General features: G+C 40.8%; 1 protein-coding gene across 3 annotated transcripts in view; it reads right to left on the bottom strand.

The window, feature by feature from the left end:
* gtf2e2 (general transcription factor IIE, polypeptide 2, beta) overlaps positions 1–20,707 on the bottom strand; it is a 57,402-nt gene extending 36,695 nt beyond the window's left edge. Inside the window, exons 1-2 of one of the 3 annotated variants that reach the window (XM_072584228.1) lie at positions 20,591–20,707; positions 10,060–10,221 (exon numbers count right to left, since the gene is read on the bottom strand). In XM_072584228.1, coding sequence (XP_072440329.1) covers positions 10,060–10,219 — 160 coding nt within the window. In that variant the 5' untranslated portion in view covers positions 10,220–10,221; positions 20,591–20,707. Of the gene's footprint in view, positions 1–10,059; positions 10,222–20,220; positions 20,308–20,581 lie in introns of those variants that run through there. The other 2 variants (XM_072584229.1, XM_072584230.1) reach the window with 2 other exon arrangements.
* Positions 20,708–27,587: the final 6,880 nt, after the last annotated feature.

The raw sequence follows: 27,587 nt of genomic DNA, 5'->3' as shown, positions 1-27,587 counted from the left end.
AGGAAACCAAGGTTTTCCCAGAGTCATCACAAAACCTAAAAGGCTTTATAACAATTACACAATATTCCCCACACGGCCGGGTAGGCCACCCAAAGTAATAAATCAATGATGGACAATAATAAACTTACCATGGAGTTACAAAAGATGGACAATGATTAAAGCATGCTGGGAAAGAGAACCCAGCTTTGACTAAAGTGACTGTGCTAATCCACATGCTGCAGAATCCAGACAGACTGCAGCTGCCCACCGATGGTTTGCAAACAAACTTGATAGCTACAGACCCTGCAATACACACGAAGTTGGACTTGAATGGGACAATGGAATGTCGCCCTTGGGACAATCAGGAGCAGTGAGTCATTCGCTAGACACTGAGGCGCCTAGCACCCTTATTTGGAGGAGGTTACTCCACTCAGCACCTACCACGATGGACACCCAAGGGCCACCCTGCCATCAATATGCCAACACCTGGTTGGGTCTGATTGATTAGGGTAATTGAACTTGATCAATTCATTGACAGATCCTCAAGACCTCCCAAATAGGTGCGAAGACTCGGAAGGATAAGAGTCGCGACAAAACCCCACTCAGTGCGGTAACTCAAGAATAACCACTGAAAGAGAAGACACTTCCAAGAAGAAGAAGAAGACGACATCACCATGTGAAGCCCAGCCAAATTCTAGTGTGGCGGCATACGATCATACAAAGTTAGGTTAAAGCACAAGATAGTTTGTAGTATTTTATTGTTTTTTATTGTATTATTAACATTAGAATAATAACATGTGTTCAATAAATGAATATTATTGTCTATAAGGACTCAGTTCTTTTGCTGAATATAAGAATTGTGTGGCAGGTACAACACCCAATTTACCTGATTTTCAGATCCACATTGATAGAAATTATGGACTAGGTATCAGTATTTAGTAATTATGATTTATTACTAAGACTCTAGCTCCAGGTAAACAGTTATAAGCTCAAGGTATATTTATTACACTACAAATTAAATTCTGATCCCCTTCTAAACTCTCCTTTGCACACAGGCAAACAGACATGGAAAGATAGGTCTAAAGAATAATCACCAGACTTTAAACATTAACTCTGCTTTCTTCCCATTGATGCTATCAGTCCTGCTGTATTTTGCTCACAATTGCTGTTTTTGTTTCAGATCTATAGCATCCACAGTTCTTTACTCTATTGTGGAAAAGAATTGATTATGGGCAAAGGAAAGCTGAAAAACAATTCAGTAATTCCTATTCACAGATTGCAGGGATGATCCTTATGACTCTCATGCTGATCAGAACATTGATTTATAGTCACCTTTCTCCAGGTCACCTTTTTCAAGGTGGCTGGTTCACTCAGAAGTCTCTGGCTGATCAGTTAAAAGTAGAGAGTGGGGTTCTGGAAAAGCACAGCAGGTCACACAGCATCTGAGAAGCAGAAAAATCGACGTTTTGGGCAAGAGCCCTTCATCAGGAATGAGGCTTGTGAGCAGAGGGGGTGGAGAGATAAATGGGACGGGGTAGGGCCGGGGGAAGATAGCTGAGAGTGCGATAAGTAGACGGAGGTGGGGGTAATGATGATAAGTCAGAGAGGAGAGTGGAGTGGATAAGTGGAAAGGAAGATGGACAGGCAGGACAGGTCACGAAGGCAATGCAAAGTTGGAAGGTTGGAAGTGGGATACGGCTGGGGGAGGGGAAATGAGGAAACTGATGTAATCCACATTGATGCTGTTGTTGGAGGGATCTGCAGTCCTCACTTTCTCCTATTTGATCAGTTAAAAGTAACAGCTTACAACAACTGGAGGAAATATAAACTGATTTTCTTCAGACTTAAAATTGGTTTTGACTGCAAAGAACAGTGAGACAGCTCCTGTGTTGGTGATCAAAATACTTGTCTGTCTTGTTCCCAATCACAATGTGTTCAGTTACCTGAGAACCAATCCCACACTTGTTGGGAACGGTTTTCTATTTTGAGGCTTTCTGTAAAATGGAAAACTTCTGCACATAGATCTTCTAAAACCTTAGTTAGGATGTGGATCATTGGGTCCAGGGATTAGTTGCTACTTAGTCCCTTATTACAGTAGTATATGGAATAATATACTACCGTGGGCGGCACGGTGGCACAGTGGTTAGCACTGCTGCCTCACAGCGCCTGAGACCTGGGTTCAATTCCCGCCTCAGGCGACTGACTGTGTGGAGTTTGCACGTTCTCCCTGTGTCTGCGTGGGTTTCCTCCGGGTGCTCCGGTTTCCTCCCACAATCCAAAGATGTGCAGGCCAGGTGAATTGGCCATGCTAAATTGCCCATAGTGTTAGGTAAGGGGTAAATGTAGATGTAGGGGCATGGGTGGGTTACGCTTCGGCAGGGCGGTGTGGACTTGTTGGGCCGAAGGGCCTGTTTCCACACTGTAAGTAATCTAATCTAATCTAATCTAATATAGTATTGATTTCTTTAAAAAGGCCCTCAATCGCTCTGGGCCCTTGATTTCTTATTGTTTCTGGAATGTGTTTTTGATACAATACTTTTGATGCTTCCTTATTCCCTATTATAACTTCACCTCTGCTTCTTCTGGGCTAACACTTGCTTTCAATATTATCTTATATAAAAATCACTTATAATCTGTTTTGGGGTCTCTTACTAATCCATTGTTATATTTTCTTCTCTTTTCTGCTTAATTTCTTCTTATTCCTTTGCTGAATTTTACACTCATCCCAATCCATAGCATCCTCCTCTTTCTGGCAAAATCAAAAATCTGGCTGGCCCATTCTTAAATGCTTTCATACAGTTTCCCAAGCTACTTGGCCTAGCTCAACCCTCCTACCTGCGCAGTTTGCTTTAGTTGTGTAAGATCTTAACTTGGATTTTAGCAAATAATTTTGAAATGTAAAAACCAATTATAGTCAATCTATCCTGTGGAAGGCTATTAATTACCACTTTCACATTGCATAGAGCTAGATACACATTGATAGCTCCCTCGTTTGTTTCTCACCACTGATCTAGAAACTTAGTCGTTTCATGAACTTATTTTGCACAAGGTTTGTATAAAAAGTATTGGATTTTCACATCTCTATGATCTATATGAAGATGAAAATCTTCAATGATTACTACATTACCCTTATTACATATGGCTCTAATGATCTGATTTATAACTACATTATACTTATATTAGAGGTCTTATATATAAACTCCTACCAACATTTTTACACAAGGACAGAAACATTAGTCTTTCCATAGACTTTCACATTCCATACATGCATATATATGAAAATAATTTTTAAAAAATTGACAAGGTTGTTAAAAAAGGTTTGGTTTTTATAGAGGCATAGAGTCTAAAAAGAATTCAGGTACGATGGTATGTCCAATTTTGGAGCTCAGGTTGAAGAATAGCAAGGCGTGAATAACTGTGCAAAGATTCACAAGACTGATTTGACAGCTTGGTCACAAGGGTTGGTAATGAAAGAGGGACAGATTTATTATCATTGAAGGATGAGTTTTTTTTAAAACTCACATTAAGATGATCTAAAAATGTGGTAAAAAACAAATGCAATCAATAACTTTCAAAAAGAATTGGATAAATAAATTGCTTAAAAATAACAAAAAAAATTGGAGGACCATGAAGATACTCAGCAAGATCCTATATTTGGTTCAGATTACTTGCCTAATGCTGTGCAACCTGCTTTAAGCTGCTTTAATCCAGGCCATTTTATACAATGCAAACTTGAAATAAAGCAGATCAACGGAGAACCCTGGAGTGGGTCAGTTCTAGTGTGAAGCAGAGTGGCGTTCTAATAGCATAAGTTTAAAAAAATGAGGGGGCTAAACTTTGAACAAAACAGAGTAGAATGACTGCTGCAGAGATCCAGGGATAAAATAAAGCACAGAATGTTAGAAATATTAACTAAATCTAGCAGCAAATATGGAAACAGAAACAGGTCTAGCATGACAGGTCAGTGATCATTTGTTGGACGTTTGACACATTACTCCAGTTTCCACCACTTGCAGTACATTGATCCTGATAATATATAATAGAATTATGACAATATTACCTTGAGTCAAGATAATAGATTTTTTTTAAAAATGATCAAAATAATACAGCAACAGTAAAACAGGATTTGGTAGAACTGAAATGATTTTTAATTTATCAGCACTTGAAAAGGTTCAGAAAACATTTACAAGGATGTTGCCAGGATTGGAGGATTTGTGCTTTTGGGAGAGGCTGAATAGGCTGGGGCTGTTTTCCCTAGAGCATTGGGAGGCTGAGGGGTGATCTTATTGAGGTTTATAAAATCATGAGGGGCATGGATTGGTTAAAGAGACAATATCTTTTCTCTGGGGTGGAGGAGTCCAGAACTAGAGAACATAGATTTAGGGTGAGGGGGGAAAATATATAAAAGCACAACGTTTTCATGCAAAGCATGGAATGAGCTGCCAGAGGAAGTGGTAGAGGCTGGTACAATTAGAGAATTTAAAAGGCATCTGGATAGGTACGTGAATAGGAAGGATTTAGAGGGATACGAGTCAAGTGCTGGAAAATGGGACTAGATTAGGCTAGGATATCTGGTCGGCATGGACGAGTTGGACTGAAGGGTCTGTTTCCGTTGTACATCTCTATACCTCTATGACTCTAATATGATTCATCAAGAGAGCAGTTAAATATAAAAGTAATATGAAAAGTATTGATAAAAACGAAGGCAGAAATTTTAAATTAGTAGTCCTAACAGGATAAAAATACCAAACTGATTAGAAAGTTCTCATTCAACATTAAAACTGTTTCAGTTAGTATTACCCAGAGTTCGTGTGACTCAACAGCTCCCAGGTTTGAGGCTCACTCCATTTATTGTTGATCATGGAATTAATGGGTAGTGTTGTATAACAGAGACTTTAGGGGGTCAGGTACAAAATTCTTTGAAATTTGCATCACAGGTCGGCAGAAGTTAAAAAGGCATTTAGCACGTTTGCCTTTACTGCTCAGACCTTTGACTACAGGAGTTGGGACCTTGTGTTAAGTTGTACACGACGTTGGTGAGGCCTCTCCTGGAGTGCAGTACTGGTCACCCTATTAAAAGAAGGATATTATTACATTTGAGAGGATTCAGAAAAGATTTACCAGGATGCTGTCTGGAATGGAGGGTTTGAAATATAAAAATAGATTGGAAAGGCTGGGATCTTTCTCACTTGAGGTGACCTTATAGAGCTTATAAAATTATGAGGGGCACCCTAATGGTGGAGGAGTTTAAAACTAGGGGGCATCTTTCTTCTCACATTTTAAAATATATGAAAAGGATGAGGGGCAACTTTTTTTTAAAAAACAGATACATTGGCTCGTGTATGGAATGAACTGCCAGACAACGTGGTGAATGCAGTGCAGGTACAATGTTTAAAAGACATTTGGATAAGTTCATGGATAGGAATGTTTGGAGGGATATGGGTCAAATGCAGGCAGGTGGGACTAGTTTAGTTTGAGAAATGATGTGTGGATTGGATGGATCAAGGGTCTGTTTCCATGCTGTATGACTCTATGACTATGGAAGAAGGATTCATAATATGATTCAAGCAGATTGATAATCAGCCTGAGAAAGTGAAGACTGCAGATGCTGGAGATCAGAAGAATTGAGTGAGGTGCTGGAAAAGGACAGCAGGTCAGACAGTATCCAAGGAGCAGGAATCTTCCGAATGCCCGAAACGTTGATTCTCCCACTCCTTGGATGCTGCCTGACCCCTGCTGTGTTTTTCCTGCACCACACTCTCTACTCTGATAATCAGTAGGTTACTATTTTCAACACTTACTCAAAAGGGTGAGAAATAAAAATGTTCATGAAGATACTACACAAAAAGAGAAATAAATAAATGCTACATAAGGTACAACACGTCTAATAGATGATGCACACTGCTTTCATGGTATGCCACCAGTAGAGAGCATGACTGTTTAAAGATGAGTAGCTGAGGTGTGAGTAGCTTTGTTTTGAAAAATGTCAAGCTTCTCACATGTTGTTTGCATGTAGCTAGAAAACAGACTTAGAGGAATCAGGGAATTAGTTCCCTGTCCATGTATCTATAGTATTAACATACTCCAACCAGTTAAGTTTCTAGCCAATGGTAACTCCAGAAAGTTGATAGAATTATTGAATCGTTATAGCACAGAAGCAGACTATTCCGTAAGTCAAGTTGGTGTCAGCTATCTGCAAGAACAATTTCTAATCCCACTTCTCAACCCTGTCCTGCAGCCCGACAAATATTCTTCCTTTCAAATATTTATCTAACTTTGAATCTGCATTTATCATCCGTTCAGGTATTCCAGATCTTTACTATACAGTGCTGTAAAAACTGTATTTTTTACTTTTTCTGTATTTTTGGCTATGGACTAGTGTCAAGTTATCCGTGACTAAAGCCTTCTGCTTGCCTACAACTTTAATTTTTTCTCAGCTTGGGACTGGAAACAAGATAGTGAGAAGCCTTCAGCTCAGGAGTTCTCAGTCTTCTATAGTAGAAGTTACTTTAAGTCTGAAGAAAACTAGTTTATTTTTCCCTCAGCAGTTGCTGCAAGCTGTAATCACTTTAAGACCTTTTATAAGTGTGAATAAATGACCTGAATTCTGCTGCAAAGTGAAAGTATCCAGAGAAGGAAGACCAAGAAGAGACCACTGAACTGCTTTTCTGGTTTTCGCTCCTTTGAAAAACCCATTTTTTCCCCAGTCTGTGTGTACAAGGAAGAGTTTATAATGGGTGTTAATGTTTTAACTAACAGAATTATAAGCAAATGCTTCATACTAGCTTACTTGTAGCTACAGTCTACTTATTTGTAATAAATAGTAAGTCCTGTTAAGTACAGAAACCTGGTCCATGTTTTCTGTCAAACTGAGTCTACAAGTCAGGGGGAAACTCTGTATATTTTAAAACCTTTTAACTTTTGTGATGACTCCAGCAATAGCAGGCTTGATTTCTAGTGCACCACCCCAATGAGGCTTAACAACGTGTAAAAAAACATTTTCTTTCAAAATTGGTGTTGATTCTTTTGCCACACATCTGTGTCATCTTGGTGGAGGATTCAGTAATGGCAATTTAGTGAAATGTCAAGGGGAAATGGTTAGATTATCTGTCTTTGGAGAAGATCCATTATGAGGTACTGGTGTGGCATGAACATTACTGACCATTTCTCAGGCTAAACCTGAACATTGTTTAGACTCTCCTGTATCCTCATACTCACTGCTTCATTATCTAAGAGTCTACAGTGCTGGAGGCAGAATATTGGCATGGTTAGCGAATTGGCTAATAGGCAGGAAAGAACGAATGGATCCTGTAACCAGAAGGCTTCATGGAGATCTGTGCTGCAACCACAAATATTTGCAATATTTATGCCTTGGAGGAAGGAAGCAAACGTATTGTCACCAAATTTGCAAATTATATAAAAATAGGTGGAAAGACATGTTGCGAGAAGGATCCAAACAGTTTACAGAGCGATATCAATTGGCAAATGGAGTGCAAGATGGGAAAGTTGTTCATTTTGGAAGGGACAACAAAAGAACAGAGTATTATTTAAATGGAGAAAAACTGCAGAAAGCTGCAACACAGATCTTTCATGGTCTTGGGAATGAAATAAGAAAGGTCGCATACAGGTGCTGCAAGTAATCAGGGCAGTAAATGGATTGTTGGCCCCTATTTCAAGCAGTTTGGAGTATAAAATTAGTTTTACTCCAACTGTACAAGGTGAGACCACATCTGGAGTAATGTGAGCAGCTTGGTCCCATAAGGAAAGATATTATTTCACTGGAGGCAGTTCAGAAAGCATTCACTAGGATGTTCCCTTGTATCGGATGGAGGGGGAGGGGGGGGGGGTTTGCTATATGAGCAAAAATTCAACAGGTTGGAATGGTCATCACTAGAATTTTAGAGGCAATCTCATTGAAACATATAGGATTCTTAAGGGGCTTGACAGGGTAACGGCTGAGAGGATGTTAGGGCCAGAGGGCATTGTTTCAGATGCTAGGCATTCAAGACAAAATAGAATCTCTGATTGAATGAACAATGTGTCTGTTTGCTGGAGCTAAGAAACAGCAGACATTGGCTGGACTTATTTATAGGCTGCCAAATATTGGTAGTGTGGACAAGGGTATTAATCAAGAGATTAGAGAAGCATATTGCTTGGGCAATGCATTTATCATGGGTGACTTCGATCAGTATTGAGACTTGGTAAACCAATTGACCATTAAAGCATGGAGGACATGTTTCTGAGTGTGTTTGTGTGTTAACATAGAACATAACAGAGCAGCACTGACCTATAAAATCAATGTGAAGCCCATCTAACCTATAACATCCCATTCTCATCCTTATGCCAACCCAATGACTATTGACAAAGTATACTACTGTTGCAGACAGTGCGTTCCACGCCTCTACTGCTCTCCGAGTAAAGAAACTACCTCTGACATCTGCCCTATATCTATCACCCCTCAATTTAAAGCCATATCCCTTCATGCTGGCCATCACTATCCGAGGAAAAAGGCTCTCACTGTCTAAAATTATCTAACCTTCTGATTATCTGAAGGATCCAACTAGGGGCTATACTAACTTAGATCTACTATTATGGAATCAAAAAGGGCTTCTTAACAATCTTTTTGTAAAAGAACATTTAGGGATGAGTGACCACAATAAGTTCTAATTTTACATTGTTTGAAAGAGAGGTAGTTAATTCTGAAGAGTTTAAATTTGAATATGAGAACATATGAAGGCATAAGACACAAATTGATGGATTAGGATAATACATTAAAAGTCAAGATTGTCAAATTGAAAGGCAAAGGAGCAACCACTACAGTAACTAAGACCAAAAATTATACGTGATCTATCATGCCAAGTTTCATTCATTGATCTGACTTATCATCAGCTGGGACCCCAACAATATAAAATAGCCAAATACTGAATACCAATGCCTGCATCTGAAGTCCATGCATCTCAATTTTTTTTGGTATTTGCAACTGTGAAAGTACTATACTCTTTGAATGTTCAGTTCCCAATCCTGGTCACGATGCAGCCATGTTTCTGTCATTGCAATTAGATCGTGGCCATGTATTTCTCTTTATGTCTTTAGATCGTCTACCTTATTTCAAATGCGGTGTGCAATCAGGCAGAGTGCCCCTAACTTTGTCTTTCAGACATCATTCTGCTTTTAAAAGTGCACTAATGTCTAGCTTTGTTTCTCTTATCTTCTAGTCTCCCTAGCATTTTGTTAAATTTCTTTTATCAACATTGCTCTCTTCCAATTTGGGTTACCCATAAGGTTCAGGGATGTGTAGGTTAGTCAGAGGTATATATAGGGTAATAGGGTAGGGGAATGGGTCTGGGTGGGTTACTCTTCGGAAGGTCGGTGTGAACTTGTTGGGCCAAAAGGCCTTTTTCCACACTGTAGAGTTTCTATGATTATGAAGTTAGTTTAAACATTGCCCAACAGCACTATCGAAACTAGTTGCAAGGATATCTGTCCCACTTCTATTAAGGTATAACCCATTCAGCTTGTACAGGTCCCACGCCCTAGAACTGATACCAATTCCTCAGAAATCTGATGCCAGTTCTCCAGCCACATATTGAATCAATCAAGCAGCTACTCTATAACGTACGTGGTTATAGTAAAACAGTTATAGGATTGCATGAAGGCATGCATTGTGATTATGATTTGAAATTGAATAGCAAGGCAGGCTTGATTCCTATGTTCCTGTTCTTGACCCTGGCACCAAGGAGGCAACACCATCCTGGAGTCACATTTAATGCCATAAAAACTCGTTTGAGCCAAAAACTATGGAATCCTCTATAATTATTGTCGGTCCTTTCCTCTTCCTCCTCCCCTGTTGAGTTGCCATGGTGCAATGGGCTTGGCTCTGGTTGTACTCTCAAGGATCCATTGCCCTCATCAGTTTCCAAAGTGGAAGACCAACTGGCAAACAAAAATGATAATGTCTTGTATACTTTTCTTACACTGAGTACTCTTAATTATAAACCATATTCACCAAATTTTTAAAAGCTACAGGTAACAAAACCACTGTTTTAAAATAAATATATACTTGTACATAAGTCCATTTACCTGAACTTTGTTTTGAGGAATTTCCCTGATCTGGCTTTAGTTTCTTCTTTTTAGAACTAGATGAACCGGAAGAGGAAGAGACTTTTCGTTTCTCAATAGCAGGAGTAGAAAGAGCACGCTTCTTAAACAGTTCCCTTTCTTTCAACAATGCTGGATCCATATCTAGAATAGAAGGAATTAATTACAGTTCATTTTAAAATGTGATAAAACAGAAAATCCAATAGGGCTTTTCATCTTGAAGAAAACCAGTTTGAGTATCCCCTGCTATTGGCTTTTAACTGCTAACTTATCTACTGGATAAGTAAGTTCACTTCCTAATTTGCAATCTCAATTACAGTTTAGGGAAAAGGTCATGATCCTCTTTCCCACAACTGATATCTAGCCAACTACTGCATGCTATTAACTATCTCAGAGATTTCTTCACACTACCATTTTCAATGCTCTGCCAACAGCCTCAATTCAGTTATTTTAAAGAATTTGTTCATGGACTGTAGGTATCACTGGTTCAGTAAGGATTTATTACTCACCCCTAATTGCTCAGAGGGTAGTTCAGAGTCAATCATGCTGTAGATCTGGAGTCACATGTAGGCCATACCAAGATTTATTCCTTAAAAGGGCAGTGACCATAATTCTATTAGTTTTAAAATAGTGTTGGAAAAAGATAGACCATATCTAAAAGTTGAAGTTCTAAATTGGAGAAAGGCCAATTTTTGGTCTTAGGCAAGAACTTTCAAAAGCTGATTGGGCATAGATGTTCACAGGTAAAGGGACGGCTGGAAAATGGGAACCCTTCAGAAATGAGATAACGGGAGTCCAGAGAAAGTATATTCCTCTTAGGGTAGGTACAGAGAATGCTGGATGACTAAAGAAATTGAGAGTTTGGTTAAGAAAAAGAAGGAAGCATATGTCAGATGTAGACAGGATAGATTGAGTAAATCCTTAGAAGAGTATAAAGGCAGTAGGAGTGTACTTAATGGGGAAAATCAGGAGGGCAGAAAGGGGTCATGACATAGCTTTGGCAAATAGAGTTAATGAGAATCCAAAGGGTTGTTACAAATACATTAAGGACAAAAGGGTAACTAGGGAGAGAATAGGGCCTCTCAAAGATCAGCAAGGAGGTGGGGGGGGGGTGGATATTAAACAAGTATTTTGTACTAGTGTTTACTGTGGAAAAGGACATGGAAAATATAGAATGTAGGGAAATAAATGGTGACGTCTTGAAAAATGTCCATATTAGAGGAGAAAGTGCTGGACATCTTGAAACGCATAAAAGTGAATAAATCCCCAGGACCTGATCAGGTGTACCCTAGAGCTCTGTGGGAAGCTAGAGAAGTGATTGCTGGGCCTCTTGCTTAGATATTTGTATCATAGATAGCCACAGGTGAGGCGTTAGAAGACTGAAAGTTGGCTAACATGGTGCCACTGTTTTAAAAAAGATGGTAAGGAAAAGCCAGGGAACTATAGACCAGTGAGCCTGACCTCAGTGGTGGGCAAGTTGTTGGAGGGAATCCTGAGGGACAGGATGTACATGTATTTGGAAAGGCAAGGACTGATTAGGGATAGTCAACATGGCTTTATGTGTGGGAAAATCATGTCTCACAAACTTAATTGAGTTTTTTGAAGAAGTAACAAAGAGGATTGATGAGGGCAGAGAGGTAGATGTGATCTATATGGACTTCAGTAAGGCATTTGACAAGGTTCCTCACGGCAGACTGGTTAGCAAGGTTAGATCTCATGGAATACAGGGAGAACTACCCATGTGGATACAGAACTGGCTCGAAGGTAGAAGACAGAGGGTCATGGCGGAGGGTTGTTTTTCAGATTGGAGGCCTGTGACCAGTGGAGTGCCACAAGGATCGGTGCTGGGTGCACTATTTTTCATCATTTGGATATCAGCATAAGAGCATCTCAGATTACCATGTGATCTTGATCAGACGAGCCAATGGGCTGAGGAGTGGCAGATGGAGTTTAATTTAGATAAATGTGATGTGTTGCATTTTGGGAAAGCAAATCTTAGCAGGACTTATACACTTAGTGGTAAGGTCCTAGGGACTGTTGCTGAACAAAGAGACCTTGGAGTGCAGGTTCATAGCTCTTTGAAAGTGGAATTGCAGATAGATAGGATAGTGAAGGTGGCATTTGGTATGGGTTCCTTTATTGGTCAGAGTATAGAGTGCTGGAGTTGGGAGGTCATGTTGCGGCTGTACAGGACATTGGTTAGGCCACTGTTGAAATACTGCATGCAATTCTGGTCTCCTTACTATCAGGAGGATGTTGTGAAACTTGAAAGTGTTCAGAAAAGATTTACAAGGATGTTGCCAGGGTTGGAGGATCAGAGCTACAGGGAGAAGTTTAATAGGCTAAAGTTGTTTTCCCTGGAGCATCGGAAGCTGATGGGCAACCTTATAGTGGTTTACGAAATCATGATGGGTATCAATAGGGTAAATAGACAAGGTCTTTTCCCTGGGGTGGGGGAACTCCATATTTAACATCGTTCAACTTTGCTCATGCCTCACCTAATCGGATGCTGAAACATTCATTCACGCTTCTGTTAGTTCTAGACTTCAAACTCGCTCCTAGCTGGTTTCCCACATTCTATCCATTAGTGCATCATATCTTTACAGTTTAGTAAGAGCAATGGTTCAGCTGTGGAGTGCAACAGAGTCAAGTCCACAGTGTGACAATGCTACCCCTTTAACAACGTTGTGCTGTTCTTGGGGTTTTTTCCAAGAGGGGTCAGAAAGGCAGAGGTTTCAATATTACTGGAAATATCTGCTTGAAAAGGCTACTTTTTTTTTTAAAACAGGGTTCTTTTGTTCGTGGGTAAATAAATTCTGATTTGTTTAAAACAGAGTGGTTTGACTAGCTACATCGCTCCTGGGATATTCACCTTGCATCTACTTAAAACAACTGGAAAATTTAGGTTTTGGGCTACCTTTTGAGTGGATTGAGGGGGTCTGGCTGGTCCATAACAACAGCACTAATGGGTATTTTGAGGGGCGTGAGTGAAAAAGAGAAAGGAGGAAGAGGACTGATAGTGTATAAGGATCTAATAGCTAGGGTAATAAACAGCATTTCTGCAACTAGCGATGTGATTCCTGGATAGTATGATGTCTAGGAGAAAGTGAGGACTGCAGATGCTGGAGTACCAGAGTTGAAAAACGTGGTGCTGGAAAAACACAGCAGGCCAGGCAGCATCCGAGGAGCAGGAGAATCGATGTTTCGGGCATAAGCCCTTCTTCAGGAATGATGTCTGCCTATTATTGGGGTCTAGAATGTCACTGAGTGGAAGGAAGATGAACTTACATCACGGTGCACATTGGAATCAATTACATGGGGAGAGCAAGGAATAATGTCTTGCAAGCAGATTCTAAGGAGCCAGCAAAGAGATTAACAAGCCGGAGCTTAATTGAACTGAACTGAATTGAATTGAATCAGCTTTATTGTCACAAGGCAGTATTTTCCAGAATACTTCTGGTGCCATGTGTTGCTGAAAATATGATTAGTAACATACAGTGAATTAATGCATGGCTGAAGAGATCCAAAGAAAGTTTCTGGGTGAGATGTTCTTCAGAGGGGTGGCATAGAATCAATAGACCAAATTGCCTCAATCTGCACTATAGAGATTCTATGATTTAGCTTGCAAGAAAAGAAACAGGATGCACAAAGGATTAGGTGAAATAGAAATCGCCAGAAGACGTAGTTAAGTATTAAATGGTGTTAGACTATAGAAGAACGCAAATGGGTTTAAATTAGGTGGGTGTGTAATGTATCAAGTGTGATAAATATGGTGGTAAGTTGCAGGTGCAAATATTTGCATGGTAACAATGGAAATCTGGCTCAAAAGGGCAACATTACGTACTAAATACCACTGTATACAAGGTGTACGAAAAGATAGGGAAAGTAGGAAAAGCAGGAGCGGCAGAATGATTAAGGAGACCAAAAAATGCTCAGAGAGTTTGGAAACATTAGAGATACCATTACATTGCTGGCATTCCTGAGATTGTGGTCTGCAGTCTATTGGCAAATTGCAAAACAATGCAACACAATATAAAATAGTCATAAGTACAGAAAACATTTATGTCTGAGCTTTAAAATTACACGGTGCATGGGACCACGTTCATAAGTAAGAAAATTCTGAAGTTGGATGCTCATAAGGTCCCTGCACTATAAGCCACAAAGATATAAAAGGAGCAAATTTGTAAGTAAATTACTGAAATGTGAAAACTAAACACTGTTGATAATGTGGGATTTTAATTATCCTAATATGAACTGGGATAGTAATAGTGCAAAGGGCAGAGAGGGGGAAAAGTTCAGATGAGACTTCAGAAGAACTTTCCAGATCTATAGTTTGCCAGTCCAATGAGGAAATGAGGAATTAATAGATCTGGGGAATGACTTGGGTTAAGTTCAGTTGATGAACACTCAAGAATAATGAGAGCTCTTGAAGTGCAGTGCTAGTGTTCCTACCTCTGGTTTCGTGGTTTCAGTCACATCTGCTTCAGAGGTGCATCACAGCTTGTCTGTATTGATAATTTTAAAATATATTCAAGGAACGGTGAGCATAGTTCAATACTTCATTAGAGAAGAGTAAAAACTGTTAATTGGAGATGTTTAAATTGTTAATGTTTGTGGCTTGAGAACAGATGTACCCTGCATTAAAAAATTGACTTAAGCAAAACTGAAATCAAAATTTCAAGCTGCCCTTAAAAGAGATAATTCTTTGGGTACAATCAAGACATTAGGAGGAAAAATAGGGTAATCAAATCCAGGTCGCTGAATGTTAAAAGAAATTGAAAGTAAGATGAAGAAGAAAACAAAAAAGGCAAATGTAGATAAGTTGATAAAAACAAATGAGAAGAAGAATGAATACAGAAAGTGCAGACAGGCAGCAAAGGAAATAAAGGCAGAGACATTGAGAAATTATTGGTTAAGTTAAAGGAAATCCAGTTTCTGTGCACACAGAGTAAAAAGACAGCAAGGGGAGACTGGTACTTTTAGGATCCAAAAAAGGACGTACATATGGAAGAACCAAAGGCAGTTGGCACAGCTGCAGTACAAAAGGAGTACTCGACAACATCATCATCCTTGTTAAAGACGAGTGCAAAGTCACATGGAAGACAAGACAATTGAGTAAAAGTCAAAAATTGATGAGATGCTGGAAAAGCTGTCTGTACATAAAGCTGTTAAAATGACGACCAGATACAACACAATCCAAAATTCTTAAGGCACCAAGGGTGAAGCATAATAATTTTCCAATCCTCTCTAAATAGAGGGCTAGTGCCTGAATATTGCAAAAGTGCAAACATTACATCCCTATTCAAAAAATGAGGGTGAAAAGGATAAACCCAGCAACCAAAGGCCAGTCAGTTTAATCTTGGTAATGAGAAAGATTTACAAATGATAATCTGGGATAAAATTGTCAGATGCTTACACAGATGTGGATTAATTAAGGAAAGTTAGTACTGATTTGTTAAAGGAAAATCGGATTTGCCTTCAACAAATTTAAAAGACCATTTCTGACAAGGTTACAGAGTACTGAGGAAGGTAGTCTGATAAAATACCATATAGTAAGTTAATCAGTAATACTGGAGCCAATTGAAAAATTAAATGGCTAAATGACAGGAAACAGACAGAAAGGTAATACCAGACTAGGGAAAAGTATACGGTGTTGATCCCCGGGGATCAATACCCCGACAGCTCCTTTTCCTGATGTATTTTAATGAACTCAATTTGGGGGTATAAAGCATAATTTAAAAAAATTTGTGAAGAATACAAAATATGGAAATATAGCGAGAAAAATGATAGACTTCAAAAGGGCATAAGGTGATGAAATGAGTAGACTGGGAGATAAAATTTAATATAGGAAAATATAGAGTGGCTACCAATCTCAGTTGTGCCCAGCATTCTGCTGACCAGGAAAATGAGGGAAGAAGCTTCTGAGAAAGACTGATTTAACTCCAGCAGTGGCTGGTGGCCCCACAGACTGGGTGTATGGGTGGCGAACTGCTGAGCAGGACTAGGCCAGTGCCCCAAAAACCTGATAGCTACTGCCAAGCTCGGTAATAACCAGTGCCCTGTTTAAGTTATGGGATTGTTGAGTTCAGACTAGGCCATCACCCGAGGGCAAAATGGAAGGATGTTACTGAGATCATCAGTGGCTAATGCTACTGAGTCTGGGTTGCTTAGCTTTTTAGTTGCTGGTGTTTGGGCCATGTAGGAAATTAAGCATGGGCTAGTGTCGCAAAGTCTTGGGAGGGCTATGTGCCATGGGACTTGGCAGTGGCTTTCACTTTGCAGGCCAGGTGGTGTGGCTCTATCATGGCTGGGACAACCTTATGGATGGTGATGGTGTTGCTGTCAGATACTGAATGTGGTGTGGATGGGGTCAGGAACTACCTCTAGTGGACAATCTGGAGTTTGATACATGGGGCTTTCCTGGCGAGGCACTTGGGCAGTGATCTGGCACTGGGAGAGACCACAAGTCTGGAAGGCTGGGATCAGCTTCAAGTCAGAAAGGGAGTTTACTTCAAATGGTGCCCATTTGGTCAGGTAAGGGTACTGCAGTAAATAAAATAAAGAATGAATCTGGCAGCATTTAATGAAATTTCTTATCCTAATAGCTCAGCAACATTAAAGCAAAATCATGTGACTAAAAAAGGGACAATGTTAGACGCAGACTTCCTGTAACTCAGTGATATTACCACAAGTCATTTTCTCTTCCTAGCTAATATCAGCAATCTAATATTGCCTTGCTGGATTAGGTACATGTGGAGTGAATAAAAGAACAAGATAGTCATTCACAAATAATTTTTTGTGTGACCATATTTTAACTCACCAGCAACTTCTCAGGACAATTGGGGGAGGGGAATGAAACATATACTAATTTTATTGTTTTTCTTAAAAACCCCAAGTTTTTAAGAAGAACAATAGGCTTTGGTCTTCTGTATATAATATTTTTGATGCTTTTAGATCCACTCAAATTATTTTTACTTGTACCTTTGAATCCCTACTCCCTTGTAAAACAACTTCTCCAACTCAAAGTTATTTTGGAGTCAGGTCTCTGTGATTCCAATTACCTCATAACCATTAATAACTGTCTGCATAGTTCCAGGAACAATGTGTGGAAATTTGTAGGGGTCTGAGCAACATGGACTACTGTAAGATGTGTGACACAATTGGGCCACAAGTGGTGAGGTTCATTCTTGGGAACAACTCTTCGCATCTCTTATGCTCTTCACAACTGGCATGGCAAGATTCTTTCTCGGCTGTGGTGAGGTGCCAATTAGCAGTAATTATTGCTTACAGTCATAGAGTCAGATGCATACAGCAGAGAAACAGATCCTCACAAACACCCTCGAGACTTTTAGGGAAAGGTGGGCACCACAGGGAGTGGAGTGTATTATTTCCCCCTCCAACTCTATTTTGATTTAATCCCTTCCCTCCCCTTCACTGTTTGATCATGCAGCATTGCCCTCAGAGAAGGGCATTACTTGTCACTGGCCACTTGGGTGTTTCCTTTCTTCCTGGTGGTGGAAATTGAATAAAGATTTAATTACCTGTTGTCTTTCACTGTCTCACACCTGTACACACACATAAACAACATAAAAAAAGGAAACAGGTCCTTCAGCCCAACTCGTCCACGTTGACCTATTTTCCTAACCTGAACTAGTCCCACTTGCCTGCATTTGGCCCAAATCCCTCTAAACTTTTCCTATCCGTGTACATGTCCAAATGTATTATAAATGATGTAATTGTCACCTGCCTCTATCTCTTTCTCTGGCAACTCATTCCATATATCATTGTCAGAATCATTGGCGACCTTTAAGCGGCATTTGGATAGGTACATGGATGGGTGCTTAATCTAGGTTAGAAGTTCAGCACAACATCGTGGGCCGAAGGGCCTGTTCTGTGCTGTATTGTTCTATGTTCTATATATGCACCACCCTGTGTGAAAAGGTTGCCCCTCGGGTCCTTCTAAAATCTTTCCCCTCTCATCTTAAACCTATGCCCTCTAATGTTGGGCTCCACTACCCTGAGAAAAAGTCCTTGGCTATTCACCTTATCTATGTCCCCCATAATTTTATAAACCTCTATAAAGGTCATACCTCAGCCTCCTACACTTCAGGGGAAATACAAAATTCCAGCCGATACAGCCGCTCCCTAAAGCTCAAACGTTCCAGTCTCAGAAACATCCTTGTAAATCTTTTTTGCATCTTTTCCAATTTAATAACATTCTTCCTATAGCTTGTTAAACATCTGGTTAACAACCCAATTCACCTCATCAACTTCAGCCTCTCATCTTCCCAAAGTTGCCAAATAAGTTTGATATCTGGAAAACTTGACAAGGAAACCAGAGCAAGCACCTGTCTGATTCAGTTCACCACTTGCTCTGAACAACTGCATCAATACTCAGGCAAAAGTGAGGACTGCTGATGCCGGAGATCAGATTCAAGATTAGAGTGGTGCTGGAAAAGCACAGCAGGTCAGGCAGCATCCAAGGAGCAGGAAAATCGACACTGCAGGCAAATGCCCTTCATCAGGAATGAGGCAGGGAGCCTCTGGAGTGGAGAGATAAATGGGAAGGGGGTACGGCTGGGGAGAAGGTAGCTAAGAGTACAATAGGTGGATGGAGGTGGGAACGAAGGTGAGACTCTCTGAAATCTTTGTAGGGAGAGAAGTTTTTCAAGGTAGGCATCCTTGCAAGAGGATTCACAGTAAGGTTAAAATCAACTAGGCCAAAGTGAGGGCTGGAGATCAGAGTAACGATTAGCACAGCAGGTCAGGCAGCATCCGAGGAACAGAAAAATCGACATTTCGGGCAAAAGCATCTACAGGATTTCAGAGAGTCTCATCTTCACCCCCACCTCCATCCAGCTATTGTACTATTAGCTACCTTCTCCCCAGTGCCACCCCCCTCCCACCCCAGAGGCACCCTGCCTCATTCCTGATGAAGTGCATTTGCCCAAAATGTTGATTTTTCCTGCTCCTCAGAAGCTGCCTGACCTGCTGTGCTTTTCCAGCACCACTCTAATCTTGACTCTGCATCAATACTCAGCCTACATGGCTGTTCGCAGGATCCCCGCCTTGTCTTTTTGCACCATATTCCTCAGCCAGATTAATACCCCTGTCTTGCCTTTCCATTTAGCAGACATTAAGCCAGGAAGATTGCCATAGTTGTCAGCAACCCTCAGTCAAGATAGGTAGCCTTCAATTTAGAGTTTCTGGCTCAGTAATTTAATGGTGGCCTCCAAAATCAGTCCAGAACTTAATCTGGGCAGTAGAGTCAGGTTGCTCTTCTCAAAAAAAGGATGAGGAGCCAAATGTCAGGTAATCCACCACTCATCTAGAGTCTTCCTGCCCTTCTGAGGGCTGTTTTTCTGATGGATTGAGAGAAAAGGCAAGTATTATGGAAAATAACAGGGGGTGACACAGCTATTACTGTTGCTACAAGTGGGGACATGTGCTAAGTAGGTGTGTAGGCAGCATAAAGCTGTACAGGGCACGTAGTGTTGGTTGTTGGGGTAGATGTTGTTGGCAATAGTGAAATTATTAGAGTATGGGGTTGGTGTGAAGTGGGTTCAGTAGCGAAGACAGAACTGGTCAGAAGAACTTACTCGAGCAGAGTGACAAAGGATTTTGATCTTCTTACAGTCAGCTTAGACAGCTTTAACCTAGGTGTTAACCTTAGAAACCATGGCACAGTCAGGTGTTGTGGTCAGGGTGAGGGTTTGGCAAAGTGGAAATCCAGTCGGACCTCAAAGTGGAATACGAATTTCCCCCAATCTGCCACGTCCCAGGGCAAATTTCAGCAACAGTGCAGGTCACCTCGACACCGAGTGCTTGTTTAGGTGCACATTTGGGTTTTAAAGTTGGTGGTGCACATGGGATGCCGAGAGTTCCGTGACATCCGCTGACAGCCGGCAGGTGGTAACCGTGACCGGAATCGGACGAGAGGGATCCCCCGGTGGGGGTCGGGGACGAGAGGGATCCCCCCGGGGGGGGAGACGACGACAAGGGACAGAGTTTGGTCAGAATCAGCGAGACATCTCGCTAGGCCTCGCGACGACGAAACCTCCAAAAAGGAAACTCGGGCCAAAACAACGCAAGATTCAGCCCCAGTGTCATCATTTACACAAGATGTGCAAACAGGCCGCCCACCTTGTTTCACCTTTCTCCCTCTCTGTAGTCATTCTGGAGGAAAACAAAACCGCCAGAGTTCAACTCCACATTCTGTATGTCAGCAATTTCCTGTGAGGTCCTTCTCAAGTGCCTTTTTCAAAGTGCACGTCACCCCACCGACTTCTCCCCTCCCCCTGAACCTAAACTAATGGTTTCTGCCTTCTGTGGTATGACTAGGTGATAAGTTTTAGGAGTTTCCCCGGGCCTATGATGCCTTGGATGGAAACTCAGCAGAAAGGACCACCGGGGAGCCAGCGGTACTCGAGTATCATTATACCCCCCCCAAAACAACAGGAGCAGAGTGACCACCGGGTCCTGGATAAACCGGCTGTAAACTCACAAAATCTACCTGCACATCGACCCAGTGCCACCGACAATGTAGGACTCCGTCTCCGGGCAACCCTGTGATCACCGATCGCATCGACCCAACCGCCGTCCGCACTTGATTGCTCGCGCCTGACGATAAGCCCCGCCCCTCCCCCTCCTTCCGGCGGTCACTGGTTGGAAGAGTCTAGAAGCAGCTCCTCCCGCCTGCTCCCGGGGACCGGGAGATACCCGCCCTCCCAAATATCAACTGACATTACAAACGGTCAAAGCGAGGGGCTTTGGATCCCAATATAAATTCACCACGAAGGCGATGAGGTTGAAGGAGCGGTGCCAGCGTGAGCGCGAATATCAAAATTAACACAAGGGCCGAAAGCAGAGGGCGATGACGGATTGTAAAATAGGAAGGGTCACTGAACTCTGATTTCTCTCCACACATACTACCAGACCTGCTGAACCTCCCCAGTCACTTCTGTTTTTGTTATAGGATATACTGGGTTTTGCAGGCTGTTGAAAGGGAGTTTTTCCCTTTTAAAAAAAGGCAGTCCTTCCCTTTTCAGGAGGTCAGGCAAAATACCTCACCTCCACGACGACTGGAATTTTCCTTCTGAAGTCGGACAAGGGGAAGCTTATTAAACTCACCTCAGGTAGGCAGGCAGTGCTCCATTTCAGTATTAGAACATTCCAGGTTTTCTTTCCATTTACCTGCAGCCTACCTTACAGGAGATTGCTGTCCACGAAATGACCATTTAGCACTGGAGACATTTTTAAGCTGTAAGTTTTTTAAAATGCTGAGGTGCTAGAGAATCTCTATCTTTTAGGTACCATATCTTTCCTTGATCTACATTGTTCACTGTTTGAGGAATCATATTCTATCCAGCTATCAGTTGTTCATTAATTGTCTTTCAAACAGAAATTTGGGGTGTACGTGTCATATTAACTCTTTGCAATGTTGAAATCCAGAAACTATGCTGATATCTGAGTCCTCATTCCCAGAACAAAGTTTCAGCACAAAACCAGTGTGGTGGCCTTTGTCATATTTTCATACTGAAGGGTAATGATGACCCCCCCAAGGTTTTTATTGCCATTTTTAATATCATTAGTAACCTGAACTTGAGTATACAGCAAATAATGTATAGCTTGTAGATTATAAGAAAGCTCAAATGTAACCAGTTGAGGTGAGGAAATCTTAGATCAATTAACTGGATGGATACCTTGCAGATGAGTTGTACCTGTTAAAGGGAACAGAGAAATCCATTCCCGTTAATACTGACAAACTTTGGTGGTCGGAGAAGCTGATAAGGCTGGTGAAAACAAATAAGGGTTTTTATAAATCAAGGCACAGAGTACAAAAACAAGAAAGGTATGCTAAATGGTTATAAATCCCTCGTTATTAGGTGGAGTGGAGTGTTTACTTGTAAGCAATAACACTTGGTCCAGGCCTTGGAGAGGATACAAAGATATTTACTATAAATATACCAGGAATTAGGGACGTCAGTTTGATAGAAAGTTTAGAGAAATTTTAATTGGTTTTAGAAGAAAGGGTTAAGGAGAAAGTTACTCGAGGCATTTAAAATCAAAAAGGGCTTTCCACCAGAAGAAGAGTTGAAATGAAGTTTTTAGTAATTGGATTTACAATGAAGAGCTACAATAGAAATTAGGCTTGATGGTTTCTTGTGGCAAGCACAGACACAATAGTCAATGGTCGTCTTCGTTGCTATAAATTTGCTATGTTTATATGGCAATCAGGTCAAAGTGGCCAGCTCATGACTGCAGGGAAGCAAAGCAGAACTGGAAGGAGACAGGCTCACCTGCATCACATTATCCCACTGAAGTATTGTTTACTCAGCATTTGGGATTGGCTATGGCATATTGTTGCATCGAGCAGCACCAAGAATGTTCAGGATGATGATAAGTTCCTCTTTGTAATTTTTGAATCCTGTCTCAACCACATCCTGACATCGAACATGAACTTCTGGCTGTTGCATGACTATGAATGCCTTCTTTCCACCCCATTCGTCACCTTTAGTCCTTCCTTCTGATTTTTGGCTTTTAGATACCATTGAAACTACTATCTAACCACTGCAACTGTCTCATGAGAAAAGCAAAAGCAGCAACAGACCTCTGAGAAGGAAGCCTCATCCTTTGATCACATTCATGGATCACCAGCTCAGATCATGACACACCACGCACTTTAGATGACATTCTTGAGTAATGATTTGTACATGGTGAGCTGCAGACAGGCCAGGGGGATAGGACAGATAATTTCTCAGTTCTTTAGAAGATGGGGTCAGTGATGATTCTACTTTATGGGACTCAAGAGGAGTCTTGAGTTGTATGAACATCAAGCATAAAAATTAGGACCTGTGGACTACTTGGGACCTAAAGCTACTCCACCATTTAATAAGATCATGGTTGATTTATTCCACATTCCCACCTATCCTTGACAATCTTTCACCTTTTTTTATAGATATTTTTATTAAAAATTTAACATGTTTTAACAAGTTTACAAATAAAAACAAAACCCAAGTATAAACATTGATATACAATTAGATCTTAAATAAACAATAGCCAAAATCTATCAAACAAGAGATACTGAAAATAAAAAAAAGACAAAACTCAACTAACTACCAATCTAACCTACAACTAACCAGAGTGTATGATTAAATCTCTTACATTACTCAAGAAAAGAAAAAACGACGGATAACACAGAAGTTAAGTAGTAAAGTACATGCTCGGAATGTATTAACATCAGATCATAACAAAACCCGTATTCATGCGGGATTCCTCTCCCAAGGGGCCCTGGATCAGCCAGGGTCGTTGTCTCAATTAGATAAAAGTCTTTGATAGACTGGCCGAAATATCTGTGTCTGTGTAATTCAAGAAGGGCTGCCATCTTTTATAGAATAATTCAGTTTTTTGGTGCACCATGTTTGTAAGGAAGTCAAGGGGAATACATTCCATAATTAATCTGTGCCAATTTGAAAGTCCAGGAGGGCCCTCAGCCACCCAGTTTACCAAAATATTTTTCCTTGCACAGAAAGAGAGAATGGAAAATAATCTCTTCCCGTACACATCCAGGGAAGGTAAGCTCGGAAAGCCCAAAAGGAGACATACTGGATCCACTCTAATTTCCATTCCCAAGGTTTCTGTCAGGGCATTTACTACTTTAGTCCAATGTCCACGGATCTTATGATAAGTCCATAAGCAGTGTACAAGAGTTCCCACCTCTATTTTACATTTGGGACACACTGGAGATGCTCCTACCTTAAATTTTGCCAATCGGTCCGGTGCTACGTGGGCCCTGTGAAGTATCTTCAACTGAATGGCCTGGGTTCTGTTGCAGATGGAGATTTTCCTGGCATTTTCCCAAATGTCATTCCACATTTCTATGGAGATTTCCAGCCCCAAATCCTGATCCCATATTTTAAACAGATTGTCCATATCTTCCGATACTTCATCATGTAATAAATTATAAAGAGTGCTGACCGAAGGTACCCCCATTGGCCATAACACTCTACGCTGTCTGTCTGATTTATAAAGACTACCAAAAGCGTAGTCTTCTTCTGTATATAATCTCGAATTTGGAAGTATCGAAAGAGATTGCCCTTAGGTAATCCACATTTTTGATTCAGCTGTTCAAAAGACAACAGGACCCCTTCCTTAAACAGATCCCCTAAACAGGAGATACCCCTGGATCTCCAGAGTCTGAATGTGGTATCTGTAAGCCCTGGTTGAAACCCCCATGCCACAACTATTGGAGTATAGGGACATGTTTTATGTGAATTGCCCTCATTTTGCCACGTTATATTCCAAGCTTTAATTGTATTTAGAATTATAGGGTTTTCACATTGATCCATGATGATTTTCCTCTTGTCTGAAAATAAGAGGTTGATAAGTGGGCATTTTACTTGAGAAGCCTCGATGTCCAGCCAGATTGATTGCGGGTCACACAAGACCCAATCCGCTATGTAACTTAGTAGGGAACTTAACTGATATTTCCTAAAATCTGGAAAATCCAGTCCTCCCCTTGCCTGTGGAAGCTGTAGCTTCTTCAGCTTAATGAGAGGCCGTCTATGATTCCAGATGAAGGAACCCAGCCAGCCATACAATTTGCGTAGTGCCAACCTCGCCAGCATCACCGGAAGCATTCTCATAGGGTATAGGAGACGGGGCAGGACATTCATTTTAATTAGTGCTATTCTACCCAGCCAGGAAATTGGAAGGTCTCCCCATCGCTGGAGGTCCTGCCTTATCCTTTCCAGTAAATGCACAAAGTTAGCCTTGTATAACTGACCAAATACTGGGGTGATAAAAATGCTTAAATATAAGATACCCTCCAGGGACCTCCGAAAGGGAAAGTGGGATCAGTCCGATAGGTGGGATGTACTAGTGAGGCCGCCCATTGGCATAGCCTCCGATTTTAAAAAATTAATTTTATAGCCTGAAATACACTAAATGTATTATTAACTTGGATTAGGCGAGGTACGGACATCAGAGGATTACTGAGGAATAGAAGAACATCATCTGCATACAGGGTAATTTTATGTTTACCTGTACCAATCCTCGGGGCCGTTATATTAGGGTCAGCCCGTATAGCTTCTGCTAGTGGCTCAATTATTAGCGTAAATAACAATGGTGAGAGAGGACATCCCTGACAGCAGCCCCTACCCACACTGAAGCTGTCCGAGCCTAATCCATTGGTAATCACAACTGCTTTGGGATCACTATACAATGTTGAGACCCATTTGGAAAACACCTTTCCAATGCCAAACCTTTCCAATGTGTAAAACAGATATGACCATTCAACCCTGTCGAATGCGTTTTCCGCATCTAATGAGACTACTACTCCCGGCATTTTTTCCTAATGGCAGGCTTGAATCACATTCAAAACCTTTCTAACATTATTGGATGATCTACGGCCCTTAATAAATCCCATCTGATCCTCCTTTATCATGTATGGCAATACCCTTTCTAGCCTCAATGCTAACGTTTTAGAAAGGATTTTAAAATCTACATTTAGCAAGGGTATTGGTCTGTATAACGCGCAGTCTTCTTGGTCCTTTCCTTTTTTGAGAATAAGGGAGATATTCACCTCTTTCAGCGAAGGCGGGAGATAGCCCTGACTGTATGAGTAGTTATACATGTCGATAAGTGGACCAGCCAATATTCCTGTAAATTCTTTGTAGAATTCAGCTTGAAAGCCATCTGGGCCAGGTGCCTTACCGCTGTGAAGTTGTCTGATTGCGTGAAGTATTTCTTGGATTGTTAGGGGAACATTCAGGACCGATACCTGTTTCAGGGTTAGGTCCAGAAAGGTCAAATTTTTAAAAAATGACTGCATCCTCCTAGCTCTATCTTTGCAGTCCTGTGATTTATATAAATCAGAATAAAATTTTCTAAAGATTGCGTTAATCCTTTTGTGATCATGAGTCCGAGTACCCGCACTTTCCTTGATAAATGTGATAGTTTGAGGGGCCTTTTCTTCTTTGCGAGAATGGTAAGTATCTACCAGGTTTATTGCCACATTCATATATTTGCAAATAATATTTCCCTCTTAGCCGTTTGGGTAAGCGTAGTATTCAGAGCTGTCCTAAGGGCCGTAATCCTTTGTAATTTGATAATAGAAGGTCTGTCAGCATATGCTGTTTCAGCTGCTTTTAAGCGAGCTTCAAGCAGACGCTGCTGTTCTCCCTTTAACTTTTTCTGGGTCGCCGAGTATGAAATGATCAAACCTCGCGCATAAGCTTTGATGGTCTCCCACATCATTGATGGGTTGCTAGCCGTACCTGAATTAATATCTAAAAAAGTTTTAAGTTCTTGAGAAAAGTACTTTCATCAGGAAGGAATCCATATGCAAATGCCGGGGGGATATCTCATTGTTCCTCGCCTTGATTTCCATAAATACAGCAGTGTGATCAGAAATTATTATACCACCTATTTTACAGGTAGATATGAAATTTTTTAAAATCAAGGGGGCAAAAAACATATCAATTCTGGTGTGATATTTATGTGGATTGGAGTAAAAAGAAAAATCTCTGCCCTGTGGATGAAGGCATCTCCACACATCTTCTAATCCTAATTCTTTGTTCAGATCCACCAATTGTCTAGATCTGGGGGATACTCCTGCAGTACTCTTGGGAATCCTATCTATTTCCGGGTCCATAATACAATTAAAATCTCCCCCTATAATTGTATGACGAGCACCGAGAGCCATCAATTTGGATAAGGCTTCCATTATAAATTTAAAAGGATGTGCTAGGAGACAATACAAATTTAAGATCCTATATTCCTCTCCATTTATAACGGCTTTAATCAGAATATATCATCCAGATTTGTCTTTTATCTGATTTAGGATTTTGAAAGAGAGATTCTTCCGAATAAGGATGACAACTCCCCTACTTTTTGAGCTGAAGGAAGAAAAGAACGCCTGATCAAATTCACCCTGTCATAATTTCAAGTTTTCTTTATCCAATAAGTATGTCTTCTGTAGGAGAGCTATATCAACCCTTTCTTTCTTGAGGTTTGATAATATTTTCTTCCTTTTGATTGGTGAATTACTCTCCTTGACATTCCAGGTGCACCATTTAACCGACTAATTAACCATAATCATCTGGGCAAATCCGAGACCCCTCGGGAGAAGAAACCCTATCCAAAACATCCCGAGCATAGAACATATAAAATTCACAAAAATAGAAGTTCTGTAATACACTCACACAGGTGAATTGGCCATGCTAAATTGCCCGTAGTGTTAGGTAAGGGGTAGATGTAGGGGTATGGGTGGGTTGCGCTTCGGCGGGGCGGTGTGGACTTGTTGGGCCGAAGGGCCTGTTTCCACACTGTAAGTAATCTAATCTAATCTAATCTAATCAATATAATAAAAAACTATTTCTAAATAGAAAAAATATAAAACTTATTTAAATGGAGATTTTCCCCCTTGTTCCCAGGGGGCATCACTTCCTTTCCAAAAGCCCATCATATCCTCTCTCAACCAGTGCCCCACGATAGAATAAAGAAAATTC

This window comes from Chiloscyllium punctatum, chromosome 14, assembly GCF_047496795.1.
Source record: "Chiloscyllium punctatum isolate Juve2018m chromosome 14, sChiPun1.3, whole genome shotgun sequence".
NCBI classification, from domain to species: Eukaryota; Metazoa; Chordata; class Chondrichthyes; order Orectolobiformes; family Hemiscylliidae; genus Chiloscyllium; species Chiloscyllium punctatum.
Note: the sequence above shows the minus strand (reverse complement) of the source record. Positions and strands in the feature narration are given on the sequence as shown.